General features: G+C 39.8%; 1 protein-coding gene across 1 annotated transcript; it reads right to left on the minus strand.

Annotated features, from left to right (window-relative positions):
• Positions 1–1543: 1543 nt before the first annotated feature.
• On the minus strand, positions 1544–11181 carry LOC131237738 (alpha-terpineol synthase, chloroplastic-like). The gene is made up of 8 exons (XM_058235692.1): positions 10934–11181; positions 6933–7191; positions 6122–6494; positions 4993–5211; positions 3536–3674; positions 3190–3438; positions 2671–2989; positions 1544–1705 (listed from the first exon to the last, which is right to left on the minus strand). The coding sequence occupies exons 1-7, from the start codon at positions 11156–11158 to the stop codon at positions 2687–2689; spliced, it is 1767 nt and encodes a 588-aa protein (XP_058091675.1). The 5' UTR covers positions 11159–11181; the 3' UTR covers positions 1544–1705; positions 2671–2686.
• Positions 11182–17910: the final 6729 nt, after the last annotated feature.

The following is a 17910-nucleotide window of genomic DNA, read 5'->3' on the forward strand; positions in this document are numbered from 1 at the left end:
TGAGGTCTAGACGGACCGCTCTCCATGTCATGGTTTGCAATTGTAGGAGGTTGAGGACGCCCTCCTACTATTTCCTTTCCTTTGGCTAATGTTAAATCTTGCATAACCCGTCATGAGTACCACCTTAGGCTCGGGACAAAATTAGTACTCCGCAATATGGTTGAGGGTTGCCTGCAGCTCATGCATGATTAACTGACTCTATCATTAAAAAGCTTTCATTCTTCCCAATAAATAATGAATCCCTTGATCACCGTATATAGGATTTTGGTCCATTCTATTGTTAGTTGCCATCGGCCCGAGGGGAGTCATTGCACTAATACAATTGATGCAGGGAAGGACGTGATGAGGTTGATCACCGTCTTTCTCAAGGAATAACTACTCCAAATCCACGGAACTCTATGGACTCCTCACATACCTTCGTTGAATTCACAAGAGATAAAAATAGAAATAATTTCTAATAAATTTGAAATAAATTGATTGAAGATAGAAAAACAAAATTACAATCCTTTAAATAATGAACTCAAACTTGGGACAGAGTTATAGACTCAAACTCCCTAAAAATGTGATTTGCTATAAATAGTGAAGTTGCTATTTACAGACAGTCACCATTCCTACTAGACTTCATGGTTTTTGGCCAAAAATAGCTAGTGTCCAATTTAGCTTAACCACGTTATTCTCGTAACTTTTTTAAGCCCTTTTTACTTTGGGCATGACTCTTACAACTCTAGGGATCAAAAGTTATAATCAAACTAAAACTTATTATTTATAAAATAAAATAAACTTTTGACAGTTGATCTGATGGAATCTCTCAAGTTCAGCGTAGGCAACCTGGCATAGCAGGTTGGTTGGCTAAAGTAGCTTCTCCTGCCCCAAAATCATATATGATATGTCCAAAAGACATTCTTCCTCTAAGCCGTTATGAATAGGTTGGATAACAAATAGACATTCCTCTAAGCCCTAGGAAGGTTTCAATAGGGATGTCATTATTCCCACCATTTCCTATGGTGGTGGTCCACTTGAGCTCTAGATATGCTTTAATTTTGAACCCATTATATAAAATGAGATGGCAAATAGATAGACGGCATGGATATGTGTATGTAGGAACATTTCCTCATTATATACAACGTATACACCCATAATTCAAATTTATATGAACAGCCAAACAATTCCTTTTTAAATATGGTTTTAGCCAAAGTCCCCACTTTCATCCCCAAAGCTTTTAAATGACAAATGGGATGCCCAATCATGGATTTGTACCATTCATTTGTTCAACAACTAGGAGTAATACATAGTGAAAAAAAATAAATCATGCCAATCAAATTATCCTAGACATCTGATACATAGCATGAAAAATGGATGATTAAGATTGAGCAGAGAAACAAAATAGGTCCAACTATCATCTTGAAACATCTATTTGATACACTAATTTTTATTGCTTATGATTTCATAACAACACTTTGGTTTGTTGATTCTAATCCTAAGATCCATGGCTCAAAAACAACTTATGGTTGTAGCAAATTGGCCCCATACAAAGGAGTGGGATCATTCAATTCGCGTACTTACACCATGGGTTCCTCCCCGTGGTGCCATTGAATGAACCATCCTGATTGATGATTACTTCCCTCTTCTTATTTGAGAGGTTTGGGGATGCTGATAGCTGCTCATGAAAGTGGGAACTTCCACAACCTTATATTGAAGTGTAAGACTCTAAGGGCCTGTTTGGCCGGCTGGATTAGATGGGCTTAGGTGGGATGGAATTGCATCTGGTCCTGTGCCAATTCCACTCCATGTTTGGGAAGAGTGGAAAAGCTTGGAAGTAGGCGAGATGGAATCGTATCGGGTCTGTGCTAATATCACTCACTGTTAGCAAGTTGTGTAGGTCCCACCATGATGTGTGGACTATATCCACACCATCCACCCATTTTCGAGATCATTTTATAGCATGGGGCAAAAAATCAGGTAGATCTAAAGCTCAAGTGGACCCCACCATAGAAAGCAATGGGGATTGAATACTTACTGTTGAAAACTTCTTTGGGGCCACATAAGTTTTGGATCTGCCTCATTTTTAGGCCCATGCCATAAAATGAGGTTACAAAACAAATGAACAGTTTAGATATAACACATGTGTGTTATTGTCAATAGTTACAAATGATGGTGGGTATATCCTTTCAATGTACCACCCTATTACAAACAAAAAAGAGAATTAAGCTTATCCCATGGCAACAGGGAACAGTCCCTGTCATGGGTATCATTGATGTTTTTTGAATTCCATCCCACCTAATATCGTTGGTTCGGTCCGGCCCTATTTGGCCAGTGGTATTAAGTTGTATTAAATAGGATTGCATTGCTAATCTCGCTTCGAGATTGGGAATGACATGTTTGGAAGGAGTGTGGGATGGGATTAAAATTAATTTTATAGGCTTTGGAAAATGAGCCTTGTGTTGGAAAGTGTAAGATGGGATTTCCAAATCCCATCTATGATGAATTTTTCTTTTACCCAAGTGTAATTTGAAAGGAAATGCCGGGATTTACTTTTAATTGCATACATTCTGAACATGGTATTGGAAAACATGGGATACACTCAATCCAGGGACAATACCTTACACATACATTTATTTTTACTTTTACAATTCCATCCACCTGAATCCCACCTAATGCAGTTGGCAAAACGGCCCTAAGTTTGTGGTTATCTCGCAGTAAGCGGGACAGGTTCAACCAATAATGACATGATTTGGTCCTTGGTGCCGCAGTCTGGATTACTGTGACCATCTCCATGTAGGTAAATGCACTGGGCCGTCCTTGCAAGATTAAAGGCCATGTTGACAAATGGCGCTGGGAAAGGAGAGTGGGGTCCGCATTCTTCATTCATCTTCTTCCAAGTGTTGGCAATCAGACCTTTGATATGTTCACGGGCGACCCTCTCCGAAACGTTGGCATCATTCATGTAACATTGGATTGATGTTGGGACATCACCTCTCTCAAGTTCAACCTGTGGCACTAGAAATATGTAAGGATAATATGAAAAGCTACATTTGTATGCTATGGAGTAAGATAAGAGCCTGTCATCCAAACATAAAATCTCAATATCAAATGAAGTCATGTCCTGGATTTAAAGATCCATGCATCCAAAGGACAGCTAAAATTCCAGCTCATAACTGAAGGATTGGTAGGGCAGTTTAGCTCGCTTACCTCTGAAGTTGCCAAATCATTGCAAAGTTGGAGAATCGTAGCCGGCCAGCGTATGATGTTTGGATCATTTTCTAAGCATTCTAATGCTTCCTTCTTTATTATTTGGTTTGCATTGAAAAATCCATGAACCAGCAAGATGGCCCCTGATGACGAAATCCATCCATTATTCAAATATTCTGCCAATGTGGGCTGATATCTCTGGTTGCACCACCTTGCCTCAACTAGCATTGCTTTACAAAAATCTGCCCACTGAGATGAAGGTGATTGTGAGTGAGGCTAGAAAACCTCATTGAGTCGATTCATTAAGATACAATGCATTCGATAAAATCAAATAGAGATGCAATACCACATTGCGTAGGCATGGTATGATGTCCAACTCCTGATCCTTGAGGGCCTCATAAGCTATTTGATTTGTAGTATCATAAAGAGCTAGAAAGCACATCTTCATGTAGTATGGAAGTTGGTCTACTGCCTTAGCATCCCACCTAAAAAGAGATGCATACACCATGTGACACGAACGATAATTAGAAAAGGTAAGCATTTATCAGCACACATACTGATAGTTAAGATTGTGTCCATAGCTATGGCTCACCAGATTTTCAAGAATAGCCTTTTTCTAAGATGCCCAAGGCATATGGGCATGCACTGACATTTTGAGGCTATTTACAATGATATTGGAGATTAGGGCCCTTGGTTTGTGTCACCAGTGCCATTTTGGATTCATTAAAAATACTACAACCCAAATGAGCCCTTGGGAAATTTCTTATTTTCTACATGCATGGTTATTCTCTCGTGTTATGTCTGGTGGGAGATGTTAAGGTTGCGAAAATGGTTAATTGGGTCTACTTCCCCTTGTGTTACAACTATAATTGCATCCCATTAATTTGTTTTGGATTATTGCAGGTAGCTTCCCTCCATTAGAGATTTTAGGGGTCGTTTGGGAGCATGAATTCAGTGGTAATTTGCGTGAATTAGTAAAGTTAATTCATTGGGGAGAGTGTGTTCGGTGTTCACATGGAATTCATTACATATCAAACGCCCGGTCCCTAATGACCCCTTAGAAGAATGTATAACAAATGACCAAAATACCGTTTTAAAGTTAATTTAAAATACATCTAGTTCACACCATCATGCATAAATGGCATCCAAACTATCTAGCAAGGTCACTCCACCATGGAAGTTGGAAGCCGAAAAAGCCTGGGCAATCTAACGATCAGATCGGCCATAGCATAGAAAACAATGGGCTACGACCCAAAAACCTCAAATTCATGTGGTGGCCCACCTGATAGTTGGATCAGTCTGTGTTTTTGGATGTCCATTTTCATGGTGATAACTGAACCGTTTGGATGACATGCGTATACTACAATGGGCCCACATGTCTACAATTAGGGTCAATTCCTCAAAGATAATGGTGCTACCTTGGTGTTTCCTTGTATGGGAAATCATCAAATAGTCTTTGAAAGCGGCGGCATCCGTAATAATCCAAAACAGAGGGAAGCTTGTATAATTATAATGTAAATGAAGGGATGTAGGCGCACTTAACCCTTTAAGAAAATGCTGAGGTGATTCAGGTGAGGAGAGATTGAACAGGTGGTTCCTGGTGCACCATGACCATGTGGCACTCGTGTAGAGGATTTGGACCACTCATCATGTGGGGGCCACTGTAAACTTGACTAGGTCAAAAGTCGAGATGGGTTGCACACATGTGCTGAACACAAACCCCTTATCTTTTGATAATCTGGCCCACCTGAAGAATGGACCAGACCATTTTGACATAACTTCTTCAGGGCCTAAATTACTTACTTGTCAACAGCCTCAGTGAAGAGCTCTAATTCATCCAACGATCCATAAACATCATACAAATCATCAATGGTTGTTATTAGCTGAGCGGCTTTGGTAAGAACTTCCCTACAATATCCAAACTGGGGCTCAAATGCCACACCTTGAGCCCAATAGAAACACTCCATCAAACGGTCTCTAGAAAAGCTCAACTTCTCTCCAAGGCCCAGCTCCCTCCACCACCTACAATACACACGCAATAAATATAGTAAGGCAACAAAGAAATGGACAACAGTCCACAAATGGCTTAGATCAGGTGATGGCCCACTTCTTGTATGGGCAATACACCAAAAGTGGCTTCGATCAGATGATCTAACCACATATCCTGATCATGGTGATCTTCACGGTGGGGCCTACTGTTTGCACGGCTTGACCCCATTGCAATTGAGTTCACATGGAATACATTGCAGTGAACATTCCTCCAGAACATTTGTCACTACAATCTATTGCATGGTAGTCTGCCATTCATATTAGTCTTGGACCGTTGGATTTCAAAATCACTTTCCACGACAAAACCCCTCTTATTCGAGAGCTGTCGTGTTGTGACATTGGTAAAGTTACCGTGCACCAATTTCCATCATGCTCTGGGTGCATGTAATATCTGAGATATTAAAAAGATGGCCCCACGAGGGGACAAAAGCTGCAACAATTGAACTGTTTGCAAAAAGTTGCTAAGTTAGATTTACAGGACATTTAGGGCGCGTTTGGAACTTAAGTTACTTATGATAAGTTACTTATGTCTCAAGTAGCTTATTTTGATTTCAACTTATTAAAATGAACTGATTAAGTAACTTCAAATAAAAAAGTTACTTATAACTGATCATAAACCAAACTCACTTATCTCAAATAAGTTACTTATCTATTGTTGTAAGTAAAAAAAGTAACTTATTTGGTGGTATCCAAACAGGACCTTAGTAGTCCCAATGTCAGTGACCCCTTTAGCCCATAACCCATTCATGGTTAGACCACCTATATATGAGACGACGGCTCTGATTTGCTTACAGGGCCACACACCGATGCATGGTGGAGATTCAGTGACCCACAAAACAAGATAATCCATTCTGTTCCTAATAAGTAGCATTTGCACCCTTACTTTGATGTCTTTCTAACATTTCTCCGGTGCATGGCTTGCACCCTATTAAAATCAAGCTTTGCCAGTTCAAGTAAGTTGGAATTCATGCCCACTTCTTCCTTGTATGTGTCTATGGCCCACCTGGCCTCTGATCTTGGCATCCTCCAATGCAAAGGAAGCTCCAATGCATGGTCCACATGTCTTTCAAGGTGTAGGCCCACCTTCCTTTTGGAACCCTTGAGATGTCTACTTGTAAAAGCTTTGGCCTCATCCAAGATAGTCTCTCCTTCTGTAGATAGGTGTGAAGCGTCGTACAAACTCAACATTCCCTTTGTGTCCTCGCTCAGGCATGCCTTGAAGCTGCCCATTCCATCCATGAAGCTGTCGAAAACATCTGCATCTCACAAACATTATCAAGTTAGAGTACGATATCATGTGAAAAAACTTCTCTAAATGGTAATGACAGATCCATCATTCATCATGCATGGCCTAGATCGAAAGAAATTGGTCCCACAAAAGTTCGAGCTAGAGTATGTTTTTACATATTTTTTAATTTATTCTAATTTGAATATTTTCCTGTACCATTGTTTCTAACAGCCGCTTACCATATAAATAGTAATTTGGATTGTCGCACGTGTGTGTGACATACTACATATGAGTCACTTTCATTTAACATGGGGTGACAAGCGCCTTAATGGACAGGACATGGTCCAACCTGTGGAAGCTTTGGCACATAATCAATACATGTTGGGGACCAACGAACTAACGATCCGGATCGCTGGACCATGGGTCCCACCTGGATAAACTGAACTATGAAAGCATCTGTGAGTACCTTGTGGGACCTCATAACCATGCTGTCTAAGGAGCCTGAACTTAAGAGCTGTGGCATAGAGATCCTTTTCAATTCCCATGTCCTTATTGCTGATGGACGACAGAACCTTTAGGGCGCCTTTGATTTCCACTTCGAAGAGATACCCCAAGCCCAGTCGTTGGACTGCATCGATCAACTCAAGTTGATCCAACGGCTCGTATGTTTCCTGGAGCAAACACCTCACGGCTTCCTTCAGCTCTTGTCTCACGTGCATGGCACCCTGCGAAAGGACCAAGGTTTTTTGAAGGCAAAAAAAAAAAAAAAAAACTGTTTTGTGACTGACGATCTTATGATAAAAATAATAATAACAATAATGCTCTGGCAGACTAATAGATGATAGACTGTTACTAAGGAATTGCACACGTAGCGTATTTGCAGATCTTCCGGAGAGCGGACCCCACTTTAGAAAGTTTTTAAAACAAATTTTATTATGAAGTGATGCCTTGACTGGTCGAGTTGATGATATTTAACGGACGTTCAACGATCAACGGTTTTGAATTTAAAATGCAAATGTTGAGAAATCAGAGCATACAAGTATGCAATTAATATTTATTTTAGGTTTACATTCAATCTACAGCAGCTATCCATGATTTGGATAGTTTAATGTGTTAGTTATGACTTGGACTAACGGCTGCTATAACCGTGTTATCACGGTTTCAATTTATATATATATATATATATATATATATATATGAAACCACAGCAAATCAGAGTTTTCCACGCGGTTTCAGATCTCCCCTGCCTCTCTTGAGGAGCTTGTCCTGGATAGGACAGGGATAGGAGTGGTGCGCATTTCCTAGTCCCATTTTGTTTGTGTTTTCCTTTGATACGATAGGAGGGCTTCCCCTTTTTGATAGGCCTTCCTGGATGTGAAGGCGTTATTCAATCTGGGCTAAGGGTCAATTTTCTCCTGATTTCCCTCACAGTCTGTAAAGTTATCTTCATTATCAATGAAATGGACGCATTTTGATATATATATATATATATATATATATAAATTCATAATATTTCAGCTGAATGGATGGCTAGAAGGCTACCATCTGAGAGATTTTTAAGGCTCCATGATGCACGTTTTGTCACTGAAGACATTTGGTGGGTCCCTACTCATGGGTCAGTGGTAGACCGTGTGTGGGCGGAAAAACAGCAGCCGGACTGTTAGGTGCACTGATCAGTCCATTTTCAGTTTGCACAGGTGGGGCCCATCTATCAGGGGTCTAATGACAACAGTCTGTTTTCAGTTTGTACAAGTGGGGCCCATCTATAAGTGGTCCAATGACATGCACCCAGCAGTCCTTTTTTTTCTTTTTTTTTTTTTTTTTTTTTTACGTTTGTGCAAGTGGGCCCAGCTATCAGTAGTCCAGACAGAAGTTCTGATGAAAAATATGAATATGAAGAAACGCTTTTTTCTGAATCTGGAGAAGAGTTTTTTTTTTTTTTTTTTCTGTATGGAAATCTGAAGAAAATTAAGAGGAAATCGTCTGTTATTTTCTAAATCCCAAGTTGTTTATTCTTTAGATGCCTGAAAGATTTAGAATCTAGGATTTTCTTTCTTTCTTTCCTAAGACATAGGCCATCTCCAATGGGGACTAATATCAACGGTCTGGATTACTGATCAATGTACCCCACTTGTACGAATTTAAAACCCAAATTTTACCATTAATCGAGTTTGGTCTGAACCATGCATGGCTCAGCCTTTACAAATTTAAACTGTCCAAATCCATTCTGGTTTTTGTTTTTGTTTTTGATCTTGTTTTTTTTGTTTTGTTTTGTTTTGTTTTTCGCTTTTTATTTTTTTTTAAATTTGGACTTATGGCAATTTTATTTTAACCATTCGTTTGATAACCAGGGATTCCCTGGTTAAGATCATTCGACCATTGTGATTTTCATCATATTTTGCACCACAAGTGCTCACGATTTGGAAGCGGATTGCCTGGTGTGCCCCACACCACCGACCTTCATGGTGTGTTTATGATACCAAGTTGTGTGGCCCCACCATGACGTATCTGTTATATTCAATGCTCAAATGGACCACACCACGGAAAGCAGTGACACAGTGATCCGCACCGTTGAAACCTTCCTAGGTCTCACTATGATAGTTATTTGCCATCCACCCTGTTCATGAGGTCGCAAAGACCTGGATAAATGGAAAATTAAAAGAAATATCAGACTGATCCAAAACTTCTGTGACTCCGGAAGTCTTCAATGGTAGGCGTTCAATCTCACTGCTCTATGTAGTGTTGTCCACTTGAGCTTTGGATCTGTCTCATTTTTCGGCTTGAGCCTTGAAACGATCTCACCAAATGGACAGACGGTTTGGATATAACACATACATCATGGTGGGGCTACAAAATTTGGTAGTGTCAACACACCACGAATCGATTCGGATGGCATGTACCCCTGTGCATGCAATATGTATGGTACATAAGTCACCAAATCGACATAACAATATCATGTTTAGAGGTGGGCAAGATCTGACCCGACTCGACGGAACCGGTTGGATCCGATCCGATCCAACCCGAACCGAAAGTCAGGGTCGAGTGGGATCAAGTAGACCCAATCAGATCTGATGTCAAACCAAGTCGAGTTTGGATACTCATGTAGCAACTCGATCCAATCTGATTCAATCTGGACCGGAATCAGGTAGTATAAAGTCAGATTTTACTTCTTCTTTTTAAATTTTTTTTTAATTTTTATCTTTACCCTTCTTCTACCCGAATCCTAACCCTACCCAAGCCGATGTCAACATATGAACCTTTATAGCGTGTAACAGCTACAACCATACTGGCCTTCCTGTCCTGCTGATTGAAGCACAACTAGTGAACGAGACCTGACTTGATTTTGAGGTCCTACCCGGTGTAAGAGAAAAGTTTAGGTTGCTGACTTGGGTTCGGCGAACAACCTGGCGTGGTACAGCACTGTAGCCCAAGCTGATTTCCTCTCCTTCCCTCCTTCTTTCTCTCCTCCTTTCTCTCCCTCTTTCTCTCACAATTTCCCTCCTCTCCTTCTTTCTCTCCTCCTTTCTCTCCTTTTTTCTCATCCAATTTCCCACATGTTTCCTTCCTAACACCAAAGTTTCCGGCTCGGCTTGACTAAACCCAGTACGAATCAACTGGATAGACTCAACTCGATCCGACTCGGTTTTCCTGACTAAGTGGGACTCGATTTGGGTCAGGCCAATAAGGAATCGGTTTGTATTGAGTCAGCCCTGCTAGACTTGGTCCCGAATCAGATCAAGTTTGGGTCAGGTACTTGTAAAAACCAAATCGAGTCGAGTTGGACCTAATCCGGTCTGACTCAACTCGATGCCCACCTCTAATCATGTTTCCTCCAGTTTCTGGATTAGCACAATCGGGCCCATATTTCTGCTATCCAAGCCGGTCATATGTGGGCCTGGATTCAATCAAGTCGTATAGGATGGAGTTAGGTTAGATCATAACCGTGGGGCCTTATGTTTTATATATATCCATTATGTTTTATATATATCCATTGTCCATCTATTTTTTCAGCTCATTTTAGGATCTGAGCGCAAAACAGTATTAGATCCAAATCTCAAGGAGACCACAACACAAACAGCAGTTGTGATTAGCCATTAGAAACCTCTTGTAGACCACAAATTTTTTTGATGAAGCTGATATTTGTATTTTCCCTTACGATGAGCCCTAGGAAGCTTTCAAAGGTAGGAATTCAATCGCCACTGTTTTCTATGGTGTGGTCCACCTGAGATTTGGATATGTTTGGGTTCTGGGCCCACTCAAATGAGCTGTAAGAACAGATAAACTGCATGGACATACAACGTATAAATCAAGTTAGGCCCACCGTCACGACCTGACCTAACTCGATCAGGTCCTGACCTGACTGAATCCTTGACCGTTGTTCGTTTTTTGTACCTCTGCCCGTTCATCAAAGATCTCTCAGAAAGAAAATCGTAACCGTTCAATTGCTGCCACGGTCAGGGATCTCACCTCATAACCACCCCTTAGCGACTCTATGAAATCATAGTCCCAAATGCTAGGCGTGAAGTTAGCTGATCGCCTCGGAGCCATTAATACATGGTCCTGATAGCTTGCAAGACATTGCAGATGCTTGGGAACACGTGGACCGTTCATCACTTGGAAGGCCACGAGTGGCCTGTTGGGCAAGCATGGGAAGGAGAAGTAGAAGGAAGGCAGAGGGAAATATAAAGCCATTCCGATGGTGCTAGCTAGACTGGTTGAGAGTCTTGAGTCTCGCTGGCCCAACCATGCATCCGATTATTTATAGAAGAATCATGAGACTAGTGGGCCCCATGTTTTGGTTACGTGGACGGGAGCCCATCTAGCTTAGGAGTTGCTCAGTCCGTTTATACGATTACGCTGGACCGACATAGTGGTAGCTTGTGACGGTAATTTCCTTTCATCTGCGCTTGTGTACAGGATTCGAAGGAAGACCGTAACGGTAGGAATTTTCCACCTATGCTTATACACTAAGTCGATATTAGGTTGTAAATACAGCATTGCTCAATCCCTGTTCATCGACATACTGCTCTATGCGGCACTAAGTTCACTCACGTAATTGTTGCACCTTCAAAAGTCGTTGCTTTTTTAGGAAAAATGAACTCATTGAAGGAGTATCCCCAACCTCTACAAATCATCTTATTGCGCACTCGACGATTGGCCGAATATACGGCTAGTCACACTCCCAACTAAGCTTTGTTCTTTCTTGACACTAGGGGACGGAGGTTTCGGTTTGAATCAAATCCAATTGGCTTTGGCACTCCCGCATCTCTCACACATACCACGTGACTGAATTTCAGACCAACAAAATATAAAGTGGCACTCAGAAATTTACAGAGCAATTTGATTCGTGTGTTCTACTTTACAATTTCTAAATAATTTTTAAGAGTGAGGACCGTGTTGGAGGTCGTCACTTATCATTAGTCTATGTCATTGCCGAAAACACAAGCTCATAAAATGCATTAATTTTCTCTCCTTATAATATATTGCCTTTTTTTACCCACACCCCACACACTCACCCACCCACACAATGGGCACTCGATGATCCCTACTCTCAGTGTTGAAACGGAGTGTTTACCACTGAGCCATAAAGGTGGACCCACCTAAATATATTGCCTACTATACAACACAACTTTTAATGCATAGAACTTCTGTAGGCCCTACCATGTTATAAGTATAACATTTACACCCACCTTTAATTTTATATATATATATATATATATATATATATATATATATAGAGAGAGAGAGAGAGAGAGAGAGAGAGAGAGAGAGAGAGAGAGAGAGAGAGAGAGAGAGAGAGAGAGAGAGAGAGAGAGAGAGAGAGAGAGAGAGAGAGCATGTTACCATAATTAGGCACATAACTCAAGCAGACAATTTTAAAAAATAATAATAAATTAAATTTAAAAAAAAAAGTTATGGATTGAATGAACTACCATTAAAACCTTCTTAGGTCCAACGGTGAGGTTTGTTTGACATCTAACCTGTTCATATTTTTAAAAAGAAAAAAAAGAAAAAAAGAAAAAAAGAGCATGTTATCAAAATTAGGTACATCCAAAGCTCAAGTAGACAAAAAAAATAAAAATAAAAATAAATAAATAAATAAAAGGGTTATGGATTAAACAAACTACCATTAAAACCTTCTTAGGTCCAACTGTGAGGTTTGTTTGACATCTAACCCGTTCATAAGGTCATGCAGATATAAATGAAAGGAAAATACAAATATCAGCTTCAGCAAAGCTGTCCGTATTCTCAAGAAGTTTTCAACGTCTACTGCTTCATGTGGTGTAGTCCACTTGAGTTTTAGATCTATCCTACTACTATTATTATTATTATTATTATTTACTTCATGTTTTAAAATAATCTGAAAAAATAAAAATAAAAATGGATAGTCTGTGCGGATCTAAGAAATATGTCAGCCCATGTAAATTGAAGGTTCATAAATTCCGTAACTTGTTATGTGGTGCAGCACATTAAGGGGAGAGAAGAAAACCGTAGGTGTTGACGGGTGCAGCTTTTGTGGGCTACTTCATGAAGAATGTGTCAGATCCACACTCTCCATCCATTTTTCTCATATCATTTATGTTATGAGACGAAAAAAACGAAAGACAAATCCATCGCTTAAGTGGGTTGCACTACATAAAACAGCGGAAATTGGATCGCTTATTGCTGAAAACTTCCTGAAGTCATGGAACGCTTTAAGCAAGCTGATATTTGTGTTTTCCCTTCATTCAGGTCCTCGTAACCCCCTTTTTTTTTGTTAGCTTGTTAGTAGTCCCCACGGTCGGCTCACACTTCATTGTTAGCCACCCCCACTGGGGATTGATACCAAGACCTCGGTAGTGAAACGAAGTATCTTTCACTTAGGTCTTTGTAACCTAATCAAGCTGGTTAGATGGTAAATAAACCTCAGAGTGAGCTCTTGAAAGGTTTCAATGGTAGTTGCTCATTTCCATTTCTTTCTATGGTGTGGTCCACTTGAGCTTTGGATGTGCCTTATTTTCTACCTCATGCTCTAGAATTAACAGGAAAAATTGATGGACGATGTAGATCCAAAACGTAAGTCTTGCACGTAAGTCTTTATGGGGCTAGACGAGCTCCACACATTAAAAATTGTGTCGTGTAGCACGCAATCTAACAAGGAGAAAATCTGTATGTTTTGTGAGTTGATGTCATCCGGGATAACATGGACAATGAGAAACAACTGTACAGAAATTCACCATGTGCATTATACATTACGCTCCTTTAAACTAATATACTTTTTCTAGAAAGGAATAGTCGCATCAACCAACGTCCATTAGTTTGGCCACAAATTTGTTTGTGGTTGGAGTACTCTCATCTTTAATAACTTGGAATTATCAGGAGGAATTAGTAAAGACGAACTGAAATAAACTTTCCAAGTGACGAGTATTTCAACCTCTTTTCTAATAATCTTATTAATGAAACTATTCATTACACTACAAGAAATAGGGCCATAGCCGACCGATGAGCTAACCCTTTGCCGGCTGCCAGTTTTAACGGCTGCCGGCAGGGGTCCGTATATATAAAAGAGTAAAATAAAAAAACCCTACAACCTAGCGTGACTTTTCTCTCTCCCTCTCTCTGCCGCTCGCTGTCCCTCTCTCTCCCCACCGCCGATTCTCTCTCTCTCTGCGCCTCTCCCTCTTCGCTCAATCTATCTCTCTACGCCTCTCTCTCTGCACCTCTCCCTCTCTGCTTGATCTACCTCTCAGCCTCTCCCTCTCCGTTCGATCTCTATCTCCCTCTTCACTCTCTCGCTCTCCCCTCTCCCTCTCCGCTTGATCTACCTCTCCCTCTCCCTCTTTTATTTCTTCTTTTCTTTGGTCCAGCAGATTAAGGATCATTATGCAATATCAGGTCTCTCTCTCTCTCTCTCTCTCTCTCTCTCTCTCTCTCTCTCTCTCTCTCTCTCTCTCTCTCTCCCCACTCCCCTCTATTTCCCTTTCTATTTGGGCTTTTTTTGGGCATTTTTTAATCCTTAAAGTAACATTGTGTAATGATTTGTGTTTTGGGAATTTTTGAGTTTCGAATCCCTAATTAGAGATTTTGTAGTGTTGATTCCCTAATTGTGGATTATAGATTTAAAAAAACTGAAAAATCCCTAGTTAGTGGAATTTTCTTTAGAACTATGAAATGCTTTGTTTCTCTTGAGAGTAGCTAGATTGGGAAAATGCTGAAACCATTAGCTTCTATGTGATTTTTGTATTCTTGTTTAAACATCTTAATATTGTGCCATCTGCATCTGTTGTATGTGGTTGTAGTACCAAGCCAGTGATCTGCATTTCCTTCTGCTTGCTTGTACAGGCCATGTTTCACAGCCATGTTTATGGAACACAAATGGAGGTGCATTTGTGAGTAATTTCATTTACTTCATTTTGTGGGATGAAGCCCTTAAATCTCAGTCAGAATGATTGAATTTTTACAATTCATGATATCCTGATTTGTAGATGTTGGAAACACTGAGAACCCAACAGAATTCCAGCATAGATTAGAGCCTTTCAACTAGGGGAAAAAAAATGCTTTTTGTGATTTATAACTTAGCTACGAATGGGACCATGCCATGTGCTTATATAGACCATGAAACTTAAGCAACTTCCTTCATGTCAACTGCTTGATAGTTCAAGTAAAGTTTTTTTTTTTTTTTTTTCTTCAGAATATAATCAAAAGGGTTTTCTGACTCATTGAACAGTACTGCAGAAATGGTGATTCAAAGAAGTTGTCAAGGCATTGATTTTGGAACACTTTGAGGTGGTTTTTCTGTAGAGCCTGTTTGTTTCTCAGTCTTGACTATATCCTTGCAGGACACAACGGAGTATCAAAAGTCACTGGCACATGATATGGAGGATCGCTTGGAAGCGAAATGTGATAAGTTAGGTGATGCCTTTGTAATGGATGAAATGCGATAAGCGAAATTTCCATTTTGTGGATGTTTTATATACCATGTTAGTTGGCTCTAGAACTTCATGAGCTAAAGTTTGCTGATATTCATTTTGATGAAAGTCCATGGTAAATAGACTATCCTGATGTGATAATAACCGATCTTGAGTTCAAACTATCTCGATCCCACATAACAATAATCAACTTTAATAACTCGCAGAAGCTTCAAGACGATCTGCAAAAGTTGGGATTAAAGATCAAGCATCATGAGGACAACCTGAAATTTCAGAAGACTCAAACAAACAACTTAGGATGAATCCATTTTTGATATGCAAGGTTAGCTTAATGCTTTTCTTTAGTGTGGTGTCCTTGTATCATCTTGTCTATGATCCATCTTGAATTAGGTATGGCCTTGAAACTAGTTAAAAGCAGAATCAGAAATAGAGTCCATAGTCTATCTATTATTCTGTTCTATTTTTGAAGCCTGTGTGGCTTTCGATCTAATGCACTAGGAAAGGTTGGGTCATTTAGATGCTACCCTAGGATTGCATCTATGCAAGTGCAACACGATATAACTAGTTACTACTTCATTGCCTTTCTTTTTCTTCTCTTAATATCTATTTCCTATTTCATTGTTAAGGGTGTGAACGGTCAGGCCCACTTGGGCTTGGGTCCAGACTCCAGACTCCTCGGTCTGTTGTTCTGGATCTAATGGACATTTATGCATAATTACTAATTGAGCCAGAAATTGGTTGAGGAGCTTCCGATATACTGGGAATTGATGCACTTGTGGGCAATCAAAGTTCCATCTATAGTCTGTCTGCTATATACAAAAGCTCCCTGCACCTTCGAGATACATTTCCTAGCACCTTTTGTAAGTGGATGGTAGTATTTTAGCATGGATTTTGTAGGGACTTTCAATCAACCTGATTGGCCTGAAATCCCTCAAGGACCCACTCCTTTTTTCTTTGGAATGAGAGTAATAAGTGATGTTCCCAACTCCAATGAAAATACAACTACTTTCAGAAGCTTACATTTCAACCTTTGTAGTATGTAGTATGTAGTACGGATGCAAGACAGAGGATCAAACTTTCACTATTTTATGGTGTGCAGCTGACAGAGAGCACGGCCTGCAACCTTTCATGTAAAGCTGCACCTTCCAACTTGTACATGCACTTGGACTCTCTCATTTGTTCTTTGAATATTTGGTATTGCCTGTCTTCTCAATTGGGTCTTATTTTGAACTTCTACATGCACTTGGATACTCTCTCTCTCTCACTCTCTCTCTCTCTCATATACAGATTATAGCTATACAATAGATGGCTAACAATTGAAGAGTTTGGATGACAATCTCATTTTATTAGGACTGCTCTAGCATAGCTCTCATGTGGAAAAATGCAGGCATGCCAACTAATGTGAATGAGATCCACACTATCCAGCAGGTACATTGCCTAATGAGATCCATTGTGATGCTAGTGCAATATCCACTCCGTCCATCATTTGAGAAAAATCATGTTAGGATTTAAGCCTAATGGTATATTTGTTATGGATTTTTCAGATGAGGAACCTGTTCTATTACATTTATAAAAATTTATATTACATTTATATACCATTAGACTTAACCCAAAATCTCTAAAAACATCCTGATGCTTTACCCATATACAGGCCTAATGGAACATGTTATGCATAGCTAATATTTCTTCTTTAGAAGTTCACATTTGCTAGAACATTTCCCAAATTAGTTTATCAACAAATCTAGTTAAAAGCTTGTGAAACTAATTAGAATGCCAATCAATCTCATCTCTTTACAGGGTTCTCATCATTGATGGATACTTTACTACTGCACATGTTACCTTTGTAGATATTGATTGATCTCTAACTGGTTTTGGGCCTTCTTTCCAACATGCAGATATTGAACCTTGTTGATGTTCAGTGTCATTCTGGAAGTCTACTTGTTAATTCATGTTGTCTAGCATAAAAGCTAGTTTTAAGTGACATTTTTTCTATTGACAGGCTGAGAACCCAACTTCAGTACCTCAATGCTTCACCATGGCACCTGAGCATCCTCCTGTGTGGACTGGTCTCTGTCCTGGTTTCTTTCCCAACTTTGAGGTAATCTTCCGCCTATTTTATTTCTTGTTTCTTATTGTAATTTCTTTGCTGATGTGGCTTTCCTTGAGCATTGGGTGAACCAAGATGGACATTATTGCTGCTAGAAAATCGACTGAACCTCACCTTGAGTTGTTCCAGTTGTTATCATTAGCACACCACATAGATTACACTTCTATGGGATATATCCATCATCATTGGCATTTGTGTCTTGTCTTCACTTTCAAAATCTCAGATGCCTTTCCTACTACTCTACTCCTTGTGACTACTGGTGGTTTACCAAAGAAATTGCAGTTTTGGAAAACCTTATTCATGTGATTTAGCTTATTAAGAAATCTTATACCATCCGATTCAACCTAGGATACATTTGAAAGAAATTGCAGTTTTGGAAAACCTTATTCATGTGTGCCTTTGTCAACCCATTGAATGTTTCTTTTGAG

The sequence above is a fragment of the Magnolia sinica genome, chromosome 1 (assembly GCF_029962835.1).
Source record: "Magnolia sinica isolate HGM2019 chromosome 1, MsV1, whole genome shotgun sequence".
In the NCBI taxonomy this organism is placed as follows: Eukaryota; Viridiplantae; Streptophyta; class Magnoliopsida; order Magnoliales; family Magnoliaceae; genus Magnolia; species Magnolia sinica.

Coding starts and splice junctions, on each gene's coding strand:
- LOC131237738 (XM_058235692.1), bottom strand. CDS start 11,158: ATGGCTTTATATTTCCCTCTGCCTTCCTTCTACTTCTCCTTCCCATGC. Junction 6,495..6,932: donor TGGTTATGAGGTCCCACAAG/GTACTCACAGAT, acceptor TGTGAGATGCAG/ATGTTTTCGACAGCTTCATG. Junction 2,990..3,189: donor ATGATTTGGCAACTTCAGAG/GTAAGCGAGCTA, acceptor CTAGTGCCACAG/GTTGAACTTGAGAGAGGTGA.